Source organism: Nicotiana tomentosiformis, chromosome 5 (assembly GCF_000390325.3).
Source record: "Nicotiana tomentosiformis chromosome 5, ASM39032v3, whole genome shotgun sequence".
NCBI classification, from domain to species: domain Eukaryota; kingdom Viridiplantae; phylum Streptophyta; class Magnoliopsida; order Solanales; family Solanaceae; genus Nicotiana; species Nicotiana tomentosiformis.
In genome coordinates, this window is record NC_090816.1 from 4,330,603 (window position 1) to 4,348,672 (window position 18,070).

Here is an 18,070-nt window from a genome sequence, read left to right on the forward strand (position 1 = left end):
CAAACACGGATCACTTACGGTCGAAGTTCCATTTTTCAGGAAACGACATCTTTTCCTCCGGGATAAGATCACAAGTCCTCACTCGAACATATCGACCCATCCAGCCTCGATCCTTATCTTCATCGATGCTCGACATCAAGGCCTTTGATGCCCGACGATATAGCCTAATAAGTCCACGATAAATCTGAGGCCGATACAGTCGTATAAGGTGGCTCAGAGAAAAATCCAACCCTCCGGCTTTGATAGAGAAGAAACGCAATAAGATGACTATACGCCATAAGGAAGGATGAATTTGGCCGAGGGTGACCTGATATCTCCTGCAGAAATCAAAAATCACGGGATCGACAGCTCCCAATGTAAAGGGATAGGTGTAAACACTTAGAAATCCCTCCACATAGGTAGTGACGCTCTCATCGGAGGAGGGGATTTGTAACACAACCTCAGAACCCCAGCCGCAGTCTTTCCTGACGGCCTCGAGGTGAACCTCCGCTATAGAGCACATATACATCGATACGTGCTCACACCGACCCGGAACGGACGAAGGATTCTCCACCTTAAAATCAGCTTTTAAAATATACGGGCCGGAAATATAATCCTGTACAGACGGCTCGATCGGCGCCTTATCGTCACACGGCCGTGAGGAAGAAGCTTTCTCCTTGTGAGGTACGATTTTTGAAGTTTTCGCCATTAATACGAGAAGAAAAAGTCGCAAAGAAAGGTGAAAGAGGGGACAACACTGAAACCCTGGTATAAGCGGCACTAAAGCAACGAAATAAGAGAAACTAATCAAAGAGAATTTGGGAAAAGAGGAAGCACAAAAGTGGAAAAAATTATATGTGAAAACCATTTATAAGGCATGGCGATTCGTTTCAAGCGGTGGCCGACCACCGACTGACAAGCATTAAATACCTCAATAAAACCAAATCGATGGGATAGTTATCACGCACGTCATAGTCAAAGCCGATAGAAACGTCATTATCGATTCGGTCGAACCTTAGGAAAATCACATCGTTTCTCGTCATCTCCTTTTCAAGAAACGAGGGGGCTATCTGTATACGGTTAAAACCGATCCTCGGTCATGAAGATCGATCGAGGATAGCATTTCAATCGAGGGGTATCTTCATAGAGACCCCGAACGAATTTCGAGATGGGGGCGTCGAGCTCGGGCGTTCGAATCGACCGAGGTAACAACGACCGATACAGGTCCCGAACATCGATGCCCAAAAGTGATCGCCTAGCTCGAAACCAAGGCCGGGGTTCCGATCCGATACCGAGCTCGAGTCGGTATCGAGTTCACAGACAAAAAGCTGTTACAACCGCACCAAGGGAGAGAATCTCTGCGGGAATTAAGGAGGAGACATACCATCATGGGTTCTCCACTAGTAATATTTATTCCATCATGTTGCTATAGATAAAGTAGTGATCCTTGGCTATAAAAGGCAGGAGAGTTTGTAATAGAAGGGATCTCTTTGGCTATTATTAAGAATTTCATTGTGTTTATTTTTCTAAAGCTCGCCAAATATCTTTGTTCATCATCTTCTATTTTTGCACCATAAATACGTGTATTGTTATTTTCAGATCAAAGGAATCTACTTGCCCTTAGAACCATACATAAATTCAACGTTATCCGATTTTTCGGGTAAACAAATAGGTTAGGTGTTTATGTTTATACAGAGTTATATGTCATTGAAAAAAAAAGGTAACTTACAAACTGCTCAAATAAAATTCTGGAACTTTATGCAATAATTTGGAAGAGAAAAGAAGAAAAACAAGAATGGAAAGAAGAACAAGAAGAAAGGATAGAATTTATTTGAATTTCACAACATGAATCATACTTCATTTTTGTTGGACATGCTTCATGATGTTTTTCAATGAAATATAAGTTCCACATATGGAAACACAAGTACCCAAAATTAAAATCATCCCAATAAATATAACTTCTATTCCAAAATTCCTTGAGTAAGGCATCTTGATCTTGAGATAGCAGAGGCATGGGAACAATATAGACACACTAACGCCCAAAAATCCGCCTATAAACGTCATGACATATCCAAAAAATGGAACTGCTAATGCGACAATAATTGTGCTGATGACCAAAACGGTTCTGATGAAGTAGCTCATAGGTTTACTTTTGCGGAAAGGAAATATATCTTCGATTGCTGTTGCAATTGGTGAGACAACAAGAGTGTACTTAGTTATTGGATTTATTAATGTTGTGTATATTGCGATTTTCGAACTAATTTTTCTAGTCGGGAAATTTAAGGTCACTTGACATCAAATTTTCTCCATACATTAAGTAACCCATAGTTGCCATTGATCCATAAGTGATAGTGCTTAGTATAAAGCACAAGAGCAGAACTTGTTGACCACAAAAAGAAAGGGGAATGAGGCAAACTGTTTTTGAAGTTGGATTAAACAAATCTCCATGCTCTAGTAAGAGGATATAAAAGAAAATATAGTAGGAGTAATTTAAGTGGGGGTTTGGACATAAGAATTGTAAAATTCCAAAATAGGAAAAAAATCTTTTTTAAGTGAAAATGGTATTTGAAATTTAGAGTTGTGTTTGGACATGCATATAATTTTGGGTTATTTTTGAAGTTTTGTGAGTGATTTGAGTGAAAATTTTGAAATACAGCTTTTTGGAGTTTTTCAAATTTTCGAAAATTTTCAAAATGAATCTTCAAGTGAAAATTGGAAATTTAATGAACAAACGTTGATTTCGAAAAAAAATGAAAATTGTTTGGAAAAAAGAGAAAAATTTTATGTCCAAAAAAGATTAAGGCAACCTTTAGTCCTTGGCCATTGTCATGCGCCTCTTTCATACCATGCCCATACATAGCCCTCTTGCAGCACGCTTCCATTTCGAAGTAGTGCAGTGTCGCCCACACCTGCACCTTTAGGCCAACGGACCCTTGCTTGCATGGCTGAACCAAAGCCATGCTCACAAGTCGACACATGATGCCCCTATGATAGGTGCGTCAAGTATCCAATCGGCGTGGAGGTCTCTTTCCAACACTCGGCAGCCCGCGGGGCTGGCCGTTCCACAATAGCAGCCTCCACTGCCCTTTTGATGCCCAACGCAGGCCCTAAGGCGTTGCGCAGCCCATACGAGTTCCCAAACTCGTATGGATACCTTTGACACTCCCTTGAGTCATCTAGGCAGGCCCTTGGGGTTCACCCCCAAGGCAGCTCGTTCTATACGGCTCGGTGGCAGCACGTATGGGGGAGGCAGGTCGGAGCTTTCAGCACCTATACCCCCCTTATATATGCTTAAAATTAAAAAGCTCAAGTTGCCCGAGTAGACTGCTCTACGTCAGACCATCAGAAGGCTCCTTTCTCACCAGTTCTTGGCCGAAATTACAACCCCAAATTCTGAGTTGTAACATCGGACTTGTACTATGGTCTGTTTATGTACAATAAGAATGCAATGGAGCAGTTGGAAAGGTTTGGCAAGGCTTTTGAGGATTTGAAAAAGGAGTTATTATCATAAAGGGATCATATCAGTGGAGATTACTGAGCAACCAACAAGCAGCAGAACCTCTTGACCCAACTTCCTACCATAATTTTGACTTGGTACGTAGTTTAAGAAAAAAAAAAGATTTTTGAAACTGATGGTATTAAAAGTTTAAGGGATAAAAGCTTTGCGGGGCCATAACATTTGTGTGGTTATAAAAGTTTCTCATTAAGGGTAAAATGAAGAGTTTAAAGTTGAATTATTTGCAATTATACAAATGTGTCATTCTTTTTGGAACAGACTAATAAGAAAAACATGTCATTTAAATTGAAAGCAAGGGAGTAATTAAAGAGAAACAAAAAAAAAAAATGGCATGTGCTGAGCATGATAGGACCCCAAACTAAAGTCATATATATATATATATATATATATATATATTTGAAAAGGTGCATAAATAGAGCCTACTATTGGACTATTGGACTGAAGAGCGAAGATTCAAGGACTACTTCACAGGAATGAAAATCACGAACAACATATGATATAATATAAATATATATAAGGTGTAAGTTGTATGTATTTTGGTATGGAATTGGTATTCACTATTGTTTTTCGATTGAATACATGTGTTGCACCTTAAGCTTGCCCAATTTCTTCATTTGACACCTAAACTAAGAACTGTAACTATTGAACTTGCGAATACCAAATATTTTTAAGAAACATAAATCAAATACCATAACAAATACTAAATTTTTTAGTGTTGGTTCAATAATTAGGTATATACCAAAGTCTTAAGATGAACACATTATTCGTTGATGTTTTGTCCGTCAAAGAATACCCAAAGAGTGATTTTCTTCGAGTTTTACCCACTCATTTTGATATACTTTGCCCTCATCCTATGTTTGGACCAGACAGTGGTAAAGATAGTCTGAAAGATTTAGCCTTTGTATTTGATATAGTCCGTACAGGTGAAGGCGAATCAAGAAAGGCAAGGGTTAATAAGTTGCTTAATATATTTGAGAAATAAGGGTGTAGGTTGGTTGGTACCAATGGCATGTGCTGAGCATGATAGGACCCCAAACTAAAGTCACCCTAATAAATAACAGTTCTATCCCAAAAGTCTTTGACGAAGGCTTATTGATCTTGAGGTAGTAGAGGCATAGAAACAAAATAGAAACTCTAATACCCGTAAATAAACCTAAAAATATAATAACATATTCGAAAAATAAAATGGCTACTACAATAATAACTATGTTGATGATCAAAACGATTCTGGTGAAGTAGCTTATAGGTGCACTCTTGTGAAAAGAAAATATATCTTAAATGATTGTTGCAATTGGTAAGACAAGCATGCTTGATTATTGGATTGATTAGTATCGTGTATATTGCAATCTTCAAACTAATATTTCTAGATGGGGATATTGAAAGTTACTTATAAGATCAAATTTTGTCCTTAATGTACTTGTGAATCAATGACAACGATTCAGAGAGAAGTAAAAAAAATGAAAAATTTCGCTCTGACACCAATTTGAAAGGATCTAAAGTAATAAAGAATAATATATTCAGAAGCTCATAAATTTCTTACTCCCTATGTTTTAAAAAGATTGTCACTATTTCTTTATTAGTCTGTTTTAAAAAAATTGACACATTTCAATATTTGCTAAATAGCAAGCATTTACAGCCACACAAATGCTATGACAGATTTAAGACCACAAGTTTCAAAAATTTTATAGCTTATGGCTTATTTAAAATCATATATCTCGAAAGTCTTCCCCTTTTTACTAAAGTTTAAGGCAGTCAAGCTAGGACAATCTTTTGGAAATGGACGGAGTAATATTTTTCACAACTTCACACATGAAATAGCTAAAATGCCCTCCATCCCTATATATTTATAATAGTATATAACCCAGTTTGACTCTCCAAATATCCAAATACTAGCTAGTTTATATACTGCATTTTGACATATTTATGAAAAAGAAAGATATATACTTTCAATTTTAAAAAACTGGCAAAGAGATCATGCAAAATAAGTGCTTTAATTGACAATTAACTGAACTTCAATCAAAATAAAAAATAAAACTTATATATTTTCTCGTTCTTTCGGGTGAATTTTAAAAATAGTGAGATTTACAAGTGGTAATTGAAAATAGTCATAATTTCAAAAGTAATCGAAATTTAGTCATTTTTCATGTAAAGATAAATCTGAACGAAAATATTGTTCAAAATTAAAAAATTATTCCAGCATAATATACTTGAGTTCGAATTTTTTACATGCCAACTTCCAGCATAATATACTGGTCAAGCATAATATGTTGGACGTTCATACACATGTGCTCCAATCTTCAGTATATTATGCTGGAACTTTCTGTGTGCTGGAGTTGCAGCATAATATGCTGGAAGTTCATACACAGGTGCACCAATCTCTAGTATATTATGCTGGAACTTTTCGTGTTGCAGCAAAATAGTGGCTATTTTTTAATGACTTTATAAACGCTGAATATTTTTCAATTACCGGTCCGAAATCTGACTAGCCATATTTTTACCGTTCTTTCCTTTGACACGCAAAGAGAGTCAAACATTACTGTTTTTTGGCCAAGCCCAACTACGAAGCATCACCAAACTAGACCCATCTCTCCCTTACTTCCCGTACTTGTTTTAGGAACCGCGATTTCATGGTTGGTCCTGTAATTGAGATTCTATTTATGACACTTTAGGACATTATAAAAAAAAAAAAAATACAAGTTAGCCTATACAATCATATATTAATAGATTAGTAAAACTCATAAATAAGTACGTGATTTATATTTTATAAGAAAAATAGAAATCTTGACGTAGTATGGGTTAAGTATTGTTTTTTTCAGGCTGTATTCCCTATAGTATTTGACTATATGATTCATAGGTAAAATTTTAATTTTAAATTTTTTGCCTTTTTCCCTTTTTATATACTAAGTTAACCTAGTGTATTAGTGGTCAATGTCATGAATCGGATTAATTGGGTTCAAATATCCATGGAGTTAAGCAATCACTTTCTTATAAACACAAAAGAAACTTTTGTGAGGGCATAGAATTTTAGCTAAACACTATTTCCTATCTCTTAGACATATTTGGCTAAAGTTCAACACTTTTCACAAGTTTCTTTTATGTTTATAAGAAATTGATTGGCCTAATTCTACGCACGTGCCTCTCATGTGACCTGACTAATCTGGATTATGACAGTCTAATTTAAGAATAGTGTATACGGTTAAAACCGATCCTCGATCATGAAGATCGATCGAGGATGGCATTTCAATCGAGGGGTATCTTCATAGAGACCCGAACGAATTCCGAGATGGGGGCATCGAGCTCGGGCGTTCGAATCGACCGAGGTAACATCGACCGATACAGGTCCCGAACATCGATGCCCAAAAGTGATCGCCTAGCTCGAAACCAAGGCCGGGGTTCCGATCCGATACCGAGCTCGAGTCGGTATCGAGTTCACAGACAAAAAGCTGTTACAACCGCACCAAGGGAGAGAATCTTTGCGGGAATTAAGGAGGAGACACACCATCATGGGTCCTCCACTAGTAATATTTATTCCATCATGTTGCTATAGATAAAGTAGTGATCCTTGGCTATAAAAGGCAGGAGAGTTTGTAATAGAAGGGATCTCTTTGGCTATTATTAAGAATTTCATTGTGTTTATCTTTCTAAAGCTCGCCAAATATCTTTGTTCATCATCTTCTATTTTTGCTTCATAAATACGTGTATTGTTATTTTCAGATCAAAGGAATCTACTTGCCCTTAGAACCATATATAAATTTAACGTTATTCGATTTTTCGGGTAAATAGTTTGGCGCCCACCGTGGGGCTAAGGATAACAAGTGATTATTTGATACAAATATACAGCACACTCCAGCTTACAGCTTCATGTCGGCAATGGCTCTGCCAATCGACCTCGAAGCCGGCCTTCAGGATGAAACCAACAACTTGTTGCCCGTGGCCGAAAGGCTACCCAACAACATCAATGAGGCTCGAATAGAGGAACCCGAAATTCGAGCCGAAGTGCCAGTAGATATCAATTCACGAATAGCTCTAGAAGTGAATCAACGTTCCGAGCAGGAAAGAAACGTTCAGGGTGGCGCTCGACCCATAGCCCGAGACACCCACAGCACGGGGGAAATCGGGGTCAGTTTGCGCATGATTTTCAAAATGCTACAAGCCCAACAAGTAGCGATAGCTCAGTTGCAGAACCAAACTCATATGCGAAGTAATCCAAACTCCAATCCACTTCTTCGAGAAGTAACCCCCAGAACGGAGCCCGACACAGTGAAACCGAACGAGCGAAAATCAGGAACCGCTCCTGAAATTGCTAAACTGCTCGAGGAACTCACAAAGCGAGTCGAAGCCAACGACAAAAAATTCAAAACATATGATGCTAGGATCGATCAGATCCCGGGGGCTCCGCCCATGATGAAAGGGCTGGATTCGAAGAAATTCATACAAAAGCCTTTTCCATCGAGCGCAGCCCCGAAACCAATCCCAAAAAAGTTCTGTATGCCCGTAATTCCCAAATATAATGGTACGACCGATCCTAACAAACATCTCACCTCCTATACATGTGCCATCAAAGGCAACGATTTGGAAGACGATGAGATCGAGTCCGTATTATTGAAAAAGTTCGGAGAGACCCTCGCAAAAGGAGCAATGATCTGGTATCACAACTTGCCACCGGATTCTATCAATTCTTTTGCCATGTTAACAGATTCGTTCGTAAAAGCACATGCTGGTGCCGTAAAGGTCGCACCGAGGAAATCGGATCTATTCAAAGTAAAACAAAGGGGTGACGAAATACTGAGGGAATTCGTATCCCGGTTTCAAATGGAACGCATGGATTTGCCACCAGTCACAGATGACTGGGCCGTACAAGCTTTCACCCAAGAGTTGAATGGACTGAGTTCGACAGCATCACGACGGTTGAAACAAAGCTTGATTGAATACCCTGCAATAACTTGGGCGGATATACACAATCTGTATCAGTCGAAAATCAGGGTCGAAGATGATCAATTGGGATTCCCGTATGACCACACGTCAGAACCGCGCAACCACTAAAATTCTGAAAGAAACCAACAGAGAACAAAGGTCAAACAGAGACCGATATCAACCGTACGTCACAGATCGGGTGAACCACGGTTCGGCGCATGAGACAGTTAGGAATAACCACAGATATGATCGGGGGCAAAATTCTCGGGGACTTATGAGCAAGAGAGGTTTTGATAAATAGGCCGATCCTATAGAAGTTCCTCGATTATCGGAATATAACTTCAACTTCGATACATCCGCCATCGTATCGGCCATCGGACGCATCAAAGATACCCGATGGTCTCGACCCATGAAGACCGATCCGACCCAAAGGAATCCCAATCAAATATGCGAGTATCATGGCACCCATGGTCACAAAACGGAAGAATGCAGACAATTAAGAGAGGAAGTAGCCCGCTTGTTTAACAAAGGGCACCTCAGGGAATTTTTGAGTGATAGGGCAAAGAACCATTTTAAAAACAAGGACTTCAGCAAGCAAAACGAAGAAGAAGAGCCACAACACATCATTCACATGATCATCGGCGGCGTCGATACCCCTCAGGGACCTATGCTCAAACGCGCTAAAACGTCGATTGTGAGGGAAAAGCGATCTCGAATTCAAGATTACACTCCCTCAGGGACTTTATCGTTCAATGATGAAGATGCAGAGGGAATCATCCAACCCCATAACGATGCACTGGTAATATCCGTACTCATGAATAAAATTAAAATTAAGCGTGTGTTAATTGATCCAGGTAGCTCGGCCAATATCATCAGATCGAAGGTCGTAAAATAGCTCGGCCTACAAAATCGGGTCGTATCCGCAACTTTGATTTTAAACGGATTCAATATGGCATGCGAAACCACCAAAGGCGAGATAACCCTACCAATAAACGTCACCGGAACAATTCAGGAAACAAATTTTCACGTGATCGAAGGCGATATGAGATATAACGCCCTTTTCGGAAGGCCGTGGATCCACAACATGAGAGCTGTACCTTCGACCCTACACCAGGTCCTCAAATTCCCAACACTGACAGGTGTCAAAATAGTGTACGGAGAACAACTAGCCGCAAAGGAAATGTTCTCCATCGAGGAAGCAAAACCAATAAAGGAAATGCCAGTGAATGGATCGGGTTCAAAAGGAGGCACAGTCGAAGACCGGAACGCCAAATAGAAACCAAAGACATCGGCCCTGACCCAGCAAGATAAACACAGCATCGAAGAAGATAGTGATCAGTGGATCCCTCGATCCTTCGTGACCCCCGATGACTCCGATGCCACCGAATCAACTATTGAGGAATTGGAGCAAATCATTTTGATCGATCACTGGCCCGAACGAAAGGTATACCTGGGAAGGGGTTTAAGACCCGAACTCAGGAAGAAAATCATTCAATTTCTTATCGATAACATCGATTGCTTTGCTTGGTCCCATTTAGATATAACAGGAATCCCACCGGACATAACGACACATCGACTAAGTGTGTCCCCTAGATTCAGACCGGTGAAGCAAAAAGAAGACCCCAATCGGAGGTGAAGCACGCATTCATAAAATATGAGGTAACTAAACTGCTCAAAATAGGATCCATTAGAGAGGTAAAATACCCCGAATGGTTGTCCAATGTGGTCGTAGTGCCTAAAAAGGGAAACAAACTTAGAATGTGCATAGATTACAAGGACTTGAACAAAGCATGCCCAAAGGATTCTTATCCACTGCCCAACATCGATCACTTGATCGATGCCACGGCCGGCCACGAGGTCCTTACTTTTCTCGATGCCTATTCCGGGTATAATCAAATCCAGATGAACCCGTAAGACCAGGAAAAGACTTCGTTTGTGACCAGATACGGAACATATTGTTATAACGTAATGCTCTTCGGGCTAAAAAATGCAGGAGCTACTTATCAACGCCTAGTAAATAGAATGTTCGAAGAACAAATAGGTAAATCAATGGAAGTCTATATTGATGACATGTTAGTCAAGTCCCTGCGCGCAGAGGACCATTTGACCCATTTGCAGGAAACGTTCGATATTCTGAGGAAATACAACATGAGGCTCAACCCCGAAAAATGTGCTTTCGGAGTCGGCTCGGGTAAGTTCCTCGGCTTCATGGTGTCAAATCAGGGAATCGAGATTAACCCTGACAAAATCAAGGCCATCGAAGACATTACCATCATGAACAGCGTGAAAGCTGTCCAAAGGTTAACAAAAAGAATAGCAGCCTTAGTCCGATTCATTTCGAGATCATCAGATCGAAGCCACAAATTTTTCTCTCTACTCAAAAAGAAGAACGACTTCGCTTGGACACCGGAATGCCAACTAGCGTTACAAGAACTGAAACGATATCTATCGAACCCACCACTGCTGCATACTCCAAAAACCGACGAAAAACTTTACCTGTACTTGGCAGTATCAGAAGTCGCCATAAGCAGTGTCCTGGTTCGAGAAGAGGAAGGTACGCAATTTCCTGTTTACTATGTAAGTCGGACATTGGGGGAAGCAGAAACTAGATACCTGCACTTGGAAAAATTGGCGCTTGCGCTGGTTAGCTCCTCTAGGAAATTACGACCGTACTTCCAATGCCACCCCATATGCGTATTAACCACCTGCCCACTTCGTAATATTTTGCATAGGCCTGAACTATCGGGCCGATTGGCCAAATGGGCCATCGAACTCAGCGGGTACGATATCGAATATCGACCACGAACAGCCATCAAGTCTCAAATTTTAGCAGACTTCATGGCCAATTTCATGCCGACCCTCGTACCCGCAGTCGAAAAGAACTACTGTTAAAATCAAATTTATCAACGAGGGCATGGATCCTCTTTACGGACGGAGCTTCGAACGTAAAGGGATCCGGGCTAGGCATAGTTTTAAAATGTTCCGGGGGTAACATTATTAGGCAAGCTATTAAAACTATCAGGTTAACTAACAACGAGGCCGAGTATGAAGCCATAATTGCAGGTCTCGAGCTAGCTAGAAATCTGGGAGCGGAGGTCGTTGAGGCCAATTGCGACTCTTTGCTAGTGGTGAGTCAAGTAAACAAAACCTTCGAAGTCCGAGAAGGCAGAATGCAAAGGTATTTGGACAAACTACTTGTCAATTTGAACCATTTCAAACAATGGAGTCTACGACATGTTCCACGAGAACAGAATAACGAGGCCGATGCGCTTGCTAATTTTGGATCATCGGTCGAGGTGAATGATTTGAACTCGGAAACTGTCGTTCAACTTTCAAGATCTGTAATCGAAGAAGGGCACGCCGAAATAAATTCTACTAGCTTAACCTGGGATTGGAGAAACAACTATATTGAATACTTAAAAGACGAAAAGCTCCCTTCAGACCACAAAGAGTCCAGGACCCTTAGAACCAAAGCTGCTCGATTCACTTTGGCTGCGGACGGAACGTTATATCGAAGAACATTCGATGGACCGATGGCGGTATGCATAGGTCCGGGAGATACCAATTACATCCTCCGGGAAGTACACGAGGGCACTTGCGGCAATCACTCCGGTGCTGACATGTTAGTTCGAAAAGTGATCAGAGCAGGGTATTATTGGATCGATATGGGCAAAGACACAAAAGAATTTGTTCGTAAATGCTATAAATGTCAAAGGTTTGCTCCAATGATCCATCAGCCCGGAGAACAACTTCACCCGGTCCTATCGCCATGGCCATTCATGAAATGGGGAATGGACATCATCGGCCCCCTACCATCAACCACAGGTAAAGCCAGATTTATTTTGTTTGTGACTGACTATTTTTCTAAATGGGTTGAAGCACAGGCGTTCGAGAAAGTAAGAGAAAAAGAGGTTATCGACTTTTTGTAGGATCATATCATATGCCGATTCGGGATACCATCCGAAATATTATGTGATAATAGGAAGCAATTCATTGGCAGCAAAATCACAAAATTATTCGAAGACCACAAAATAAGAAGGATACTAGCAACCCCATACCACCCTAGTAGAAACGGACAAGCCGAATCAACAAACAAAACTATTCTTCAAAATCTGAAAAAAAAGATTGAACGACGCTAAGGGAAAATGGAGAGAAATCCTGCCCGAAATCCTTTGGGCATACCGAACAACATCGAAATCTAGTACATGGGCGACCCCATTCTCCTTAGTATATGGCTCTGAAGCATTGATACCAGTCAAAGTCGGAGAGCCTAGTCCCAGATTTCGATTCATGACGGAAGAATCGAATAACGAGGCTATGAACACTAGCCTTGAATTATCGGACGAAGGACGAGAAGCTGCCCTCATCCGGTTGGCCGCACAAAAGCAACGAATCGAAAGGTATTACAATCGAAGAACTAAACTTTGCCACTTCAAGCCAGGGGACTTGGTGTTAAGGAAAGTCACCATCAATACTCGAAATCCAAACGAAGGAAAACTAGGACCAAATTGGAAAGGACCGTATCAGGTGCTCGAGCACTTTGGGAAAGGATCGTACAGGCTCGGCATCATAAACGGCAAACAGCTATCAAGCAGTTGGAATGTATCACATCTAAAACGGTACTACTGCTAAGGTCGGACCTTATTCAACTGTCCCGTACAGAAGTTCGAACAAAGAATAGAAGTATTCTTTTACTCAAGAGCACGAGTTGCACTCTTTTTTCCTTAGACCGGCTTTTTCCCAAATGGGTTATTTGTGGCAAGGTTTTTAATGAGGCAACCATCGATCGTGCTGCGCTTTCAAAATAGTATCCGAGGCTTTTCGACCCTTAGCCCGAACGGCCTCGGATACCGGGGGGGGGGCACCAGGGACTCAAATACATTGAGTTTAGATGCAACAAAGACTTCTCACAACAATAGAGGAAAAATTGTTAGAGCCAAAATGGTCAAAATAAACCATGCTCATATTAGATTGCACCTTGAGATTTATTATGCAACCAGAATTAACAATCACTCGAATATTAAGCCTACGGGCTTCCACATTATCTCGAGTTTGAAATAATCATTCGAATATTAAGCCTACGGGCTACCACGTTATCTCGAGTTCAAAATAATCACTCGAATATTAAGCCTACGGGCTACTCCTATATCAAGTTCGAAATACTCAGTCGACCGTCGAGCATACGGGTTACTTTAACATCGAGTTCGAAATAATCACTCGAATATTAAGCCTACGGGTTTCCACATTATCTCAAGTTTGAAATAATCATTCGAATATTAAGCCTACGGGCTACCACATTATCTCGAGTTCAAAATAATTACTCGAATATTAAGCCTACGGGCTACTCCTATATCAAGTTCGAAATACTCAGTCGACCATCGAGCCTACGGGCTGCCAAGTTCAAACAAGGACCCAATCGAATTTGAAACATTAAAAAAGCTATGTTTACTCAGAGTTTACGTTAAATCATCGACTCAACAAGAAAAATCGACCTTGTTATATATATATATATACAAAATTTCCTACGTAATTAATTTACAGGTAATGAGAATTAGACTCTAAGCTTCTGGGCTGGGGTCTTCCTCACCCTCGGACCTGCTTTTGCTACCATCATCGTTATCATCGTCATCATCATCAGAAGCCAAGGCTTCAGCTTCTGCTTCAAGCTCTTTTGCCTTTTTTACCTCTTCGGTAAGATCGAAACCTCGAGCATGAATCTCCTTGAGGGTCTCCCTCCGAGATCTACACTTAACAAGTTCGGCAACCCAATGAGCTCGAGCATCGGCAATCTTCGCCGCTTCCCGGGCCTCCACCTGAGCGGCCTCAGCATCAGCTCGATATACAGCAATAGACTTATCCGCCAAAACTTTCGACGACTCGGCCTCCGCCTTAGCCTCTGCAAGTCGTATCTCAAGTTCATCGATTTTCTTAGTCTGAACCGACACCTTTTGCTTGACGTTTCGAAGCTGAACATCGGCTGATAATAACTTTGTTAAGATGGTTTCTTTCTCCACTACCGGGCGGTCAATAGTCTCCTTCCACTGGTTGCATTCGTCCCGGATTTGATCGACCTCCTCTCGAAGTAGCCTGATCCTCTCGATCATTTGCTGCTACTGAGACAACGGATGGTTAACTTCCACAGTCGAGTCGAATCCATACTTTAATAGAACAAGGCTCACTTGTTGATCGAGCTCGACCCTTTCTTCACGAACCTTAGCCAAATCCGCTTGAAGATCCTTTATAGCCTCCTCCTTTTTGCTACAAAGAAGCTGAAGGTCATCTCTTTCACCTAGGACCTTCCGGAGTTCGGCCTCACACTGGCTAAAATCAACTCGAAACCTACCGATGGCCTGCATGGTTAGAAACTGTCATCTACTCGAAAGCTCACCGATATCGGAACCGCCAAGTATGAAAAAGAACAAAGAAGACAAGTACGGAAGAATCATTACCCGAGTAATAAAATGCTGAGCTTCCTCTAACAAAAGAGAAGCATCACCGATATCGGAACTGTCATCAACACCAGTAAAACAATCCTTAAAAGGATCCGCTGCACCTGAGCCAGTGCCAATATCGGGAGTCTTCAGCTCTCGAGCCTCCTTCAACGCCTCCTCAGAAAAAGACAGAAGGGAAGGTGAATGACCCATTGCCATTGCCCCGAGCAAATCACTCGGAGTACTCCGATCGAGACTTAGGACTTCGGAACCAACCCTGATGGGCACGGCCGCCATCGGCTCAGCAGCTCTAACAACCTCGACTGCCCCCGTAGGTCGGACTACCAAAGCCGAAGAGTTATCTTCTTCTTCTTCCTCCCTCAGTCGATGGACCGAGTCGATCGAAAGGGCAATAATTTTTCTCCTCACCATTCGAGTTTTGGGCTTAAGGTCCTCCGACCGAGAGGAAGCCCTTTGTTTCTTTTCTTTTACCTGTTCCGGGACCGGGGGCTTATTGCCTTCATCACCGCTCAAAGGCCGCAGAACGGCATCCCTAGTTACACCTATATACAAGGGAAAAATCGATAACAAAATGAACGCAGAATATACCTCGAGGAAAACAGGAACCAAACCTCACCATGATTCTTGGCCTCCCATCTACCTTTAGCCAAATCACGCCAAGCGCGCTCGGCATAGGATGAAGTCGAGGCTAACTTTCGAACCCAATCCTCGAGGTCAGGCACAGCTTGTGGCATCCAAGGTGCAGCTGGACATCAGAAAATAATATTAGCAAACACGGAAAAAGACACGAAAAGCAAACACGGATCACTTACGGTCGAAGTTCCATTTTTCAGGAAACGACATCTTTTCCTCCGGGATAAGATCACAAGTCCTCACTCGAACATATCGACCCATCCAGCCTCGATCCTTATCTTCATCGATGCTCGACATCAAGGCCTTTGATGCCCGACGACATAGCCTAATAAGTCCACGATAAATTTGAGGCCGATACAGTCGTATAAGGTGGCTCAGAGAATAATCCAACCCTCCGGCTTTGATAGAGAAGATACGCAATAAGATGACTATACGCCATAAGGAAGGATGAATTTGGCCGAGGGTGACCTGATATCTCCTGCAGAAATCAAAAGTCACGGGATCAACAGCTCCCAATGTAAAGGGATAGGTGTAAACACTTAGAAATCCCTCCACATAGGTAGTGACGCTCTCATCGGAGGAGGGGATTTGTAACACAACCTCAGAACCCCAGCCGCAGTCTTTCCTGACGGCCTCGAGGTGAACCTCCGCTATAGAGCACATATACATCGATACGTGCTCACACCGACCCGGAACGGACGAAGGATTCTCCACCTTAAAATCAGCTTTTAAAATACACGGGCCGGAAATATAATCCTGTACAGACGGCTCGGTCGGCGCCTTATCATCACACGACCGTGAGGAAGAAGCTTTCTCCTTGTGAGGTACGATTTTTGAAGTTTTCGCCATTAATACGAGAAGAAAAAGTCACAAAGAAAGGTGAAAGAGGGGACAACACTGAAACCCTGGTATAAGCGGCACTAAAGCAACGAAATAAGAGAAACTAATCAAAGAGAATTTGGGAAAAGAGGAAGCACAAAAGTGGAAAAAATTATATGTGAAAACCATTTATAAGGCATGGCGATTCGTTTCAAGCGGTGGCCGACCACCGACTGACAAGCATTAAATACCTCAATAAAACCAAATCGATGGGATAGTTATCACGCACGTCATAGTCAAAGCCGATAGAAACGTCATTATCGATTCGGTCGAACCTTAGGAAAATCACATCGTTTCTCGTCATCTCCTTTTCAAGAAACGAGGGGGCTATCTGTATACGGTTAAAACCGATCCTCGGTCATGAAGATCGATCGAGGATGGCATTTCAATCGAGGGGTATCTTCATAGAGACCCCAAACGAATTTCGAGATGGGGGCGTCGAGCTCGGGCGTTCGAATCGATCGAGGTAACAACGACCGATACAGGTCCCGAACATCGATGCCCAAAAGTGATCGCCTAGCTCGAAACCAAGGCCGGGGTTCCGATCCGATACCGAGCTCGAGTCAGTATCGAGTTCACAGACAAAAAGCTGTTACAGCCGCACCAAGGGAGAGAATCTCTGCGGGAATTAAGGAGGAGACATACCATCATGGGTTCTCCACTAGTAATATTTATTCCATCATGTTGCTATAGATAAAGTAGTGATCCTTGGCTATAAAAGGCAGGAGAGTTTGTAATAGAAGGGATCTCTTTGGCTATTATTAAGAATTTTATTGTGTTTATCTTTCTAAAGCTCGCCAAATATCTTTGTTCATCATCTTCTATTTTTGCACCATAAATACGTGTATTATTATTTTCAGATCAAAGGAATCTACTTGCCCTTAGAACCATACATAAATTTAACGTTATTCGATTTTTCGGGTAAATAGTTTGGCGCCCACCGTGGGGCTAAGGATAACAAGTGATTATTTGATACAAATATACAGCACACTCCAGCTTACAACTTCATGTCGGCAATGGCTCTGCCAATCGACCTCGAAGCCGGCCTTCAGGATGAAACCAACAACTTGGTGCCCGTGGCCGAAAGGCTACCCAACAACATCAATGAGGCTCGAATAGAGGAACCCGAAATTCGAGCCGAAGTGCCAGTAGATATCAATTCACGAATAGCTCTAGAAGTGAATCAACGTTCCGAGCAGGAAAGAAACGTTCAGGGTGGCGCTCGACACATAGCCCGAGACACCCACAGCACGGGGGAAATCGGGGTCAGTTTGCGCATGATTTTCAAAATGCTACAAGCCCAACAAGTAGCGATAGCTCAGTTGCAGAGCCAAACTCATATGCGAAGTAATCCAAACTCCAATCCACTTCTTCGAGAAGTAACCCCCAGAACGGAGCCCGACACAGTGAAACCGAACGAGCGAAAATCAGGAACCGCTCCTGAAATTGCTAAACTGCTCGAGGAACTCACAAAGCGAGTCGAAGCCAACGACAAAAAATTCAAAACATATGATGCTAGGATCGATCAGATCCCGGGGGCTCCGCCCATGATGAAAGGGCTGGATTCGAAGAAATTCATACAAAAGCCTTTTCCATCGAGCGCAGCCCCGAAACCGATCCCAAAAAAGTTCTGTATGCCCGTAATTCCCAAATATAACGGCACGACCGATCCTAACAAACATCTCACCTCCTATAC

At 41.9% G+C, this 18,070-nt stretch overlaps 2 protein-coding genes across 2 annotated transcripts in view; both read right to left on the reverse strand.

Annotated features, from left to right (window-relative positions):
- Positions 1-508, reverse strand: part of LOC138891855 (uncharacterized) — an 80,280-nt gene extending 79,772 nt beyond the window's left edge. The window contains exon 1 of the mRNA XM_070175538.1: positions 19-508. Within this exon, the coding sequence (XP_070031639.1) occupies positions 19-508 (490 nt within the window). The remainder of the gene's footprint in view (positions 1-18) is intronic.
- Positions 509-10,787: 10,279 nt separating this feature from the next.
- The window catches only part of LOC138891856 (intracellular protein transport protein USO1-like), a 36,783-nt gene continuing 29,500 nt past the window's right edge, over positions 10,788-18,070 (reverse strand). The window contains exons 5-9 of the mRNA XM_070175539.1: positions 15,503-15,607; positions 14,860-15,404; positions 14,623-14,760; positions 14,157-14,517; positions 10,788-10,906 (exon numbers count right to left, since the gene is read on the reverse strand). Coding sequence (XP_070031640.1) covers positions 10,788-10,906; positions 14,157-14,517; positions 14,623-14,760; positions 14,860-15,404; positions 15,503-15,607 — 1,268 coding nt within the window. The remainder of the gene's footprint in view (positions 10,907-14,156; positions 14,518-14,622; positions 14,761-14,859; positions 15,405-15,502; positions 15,608-18,070) is intronic.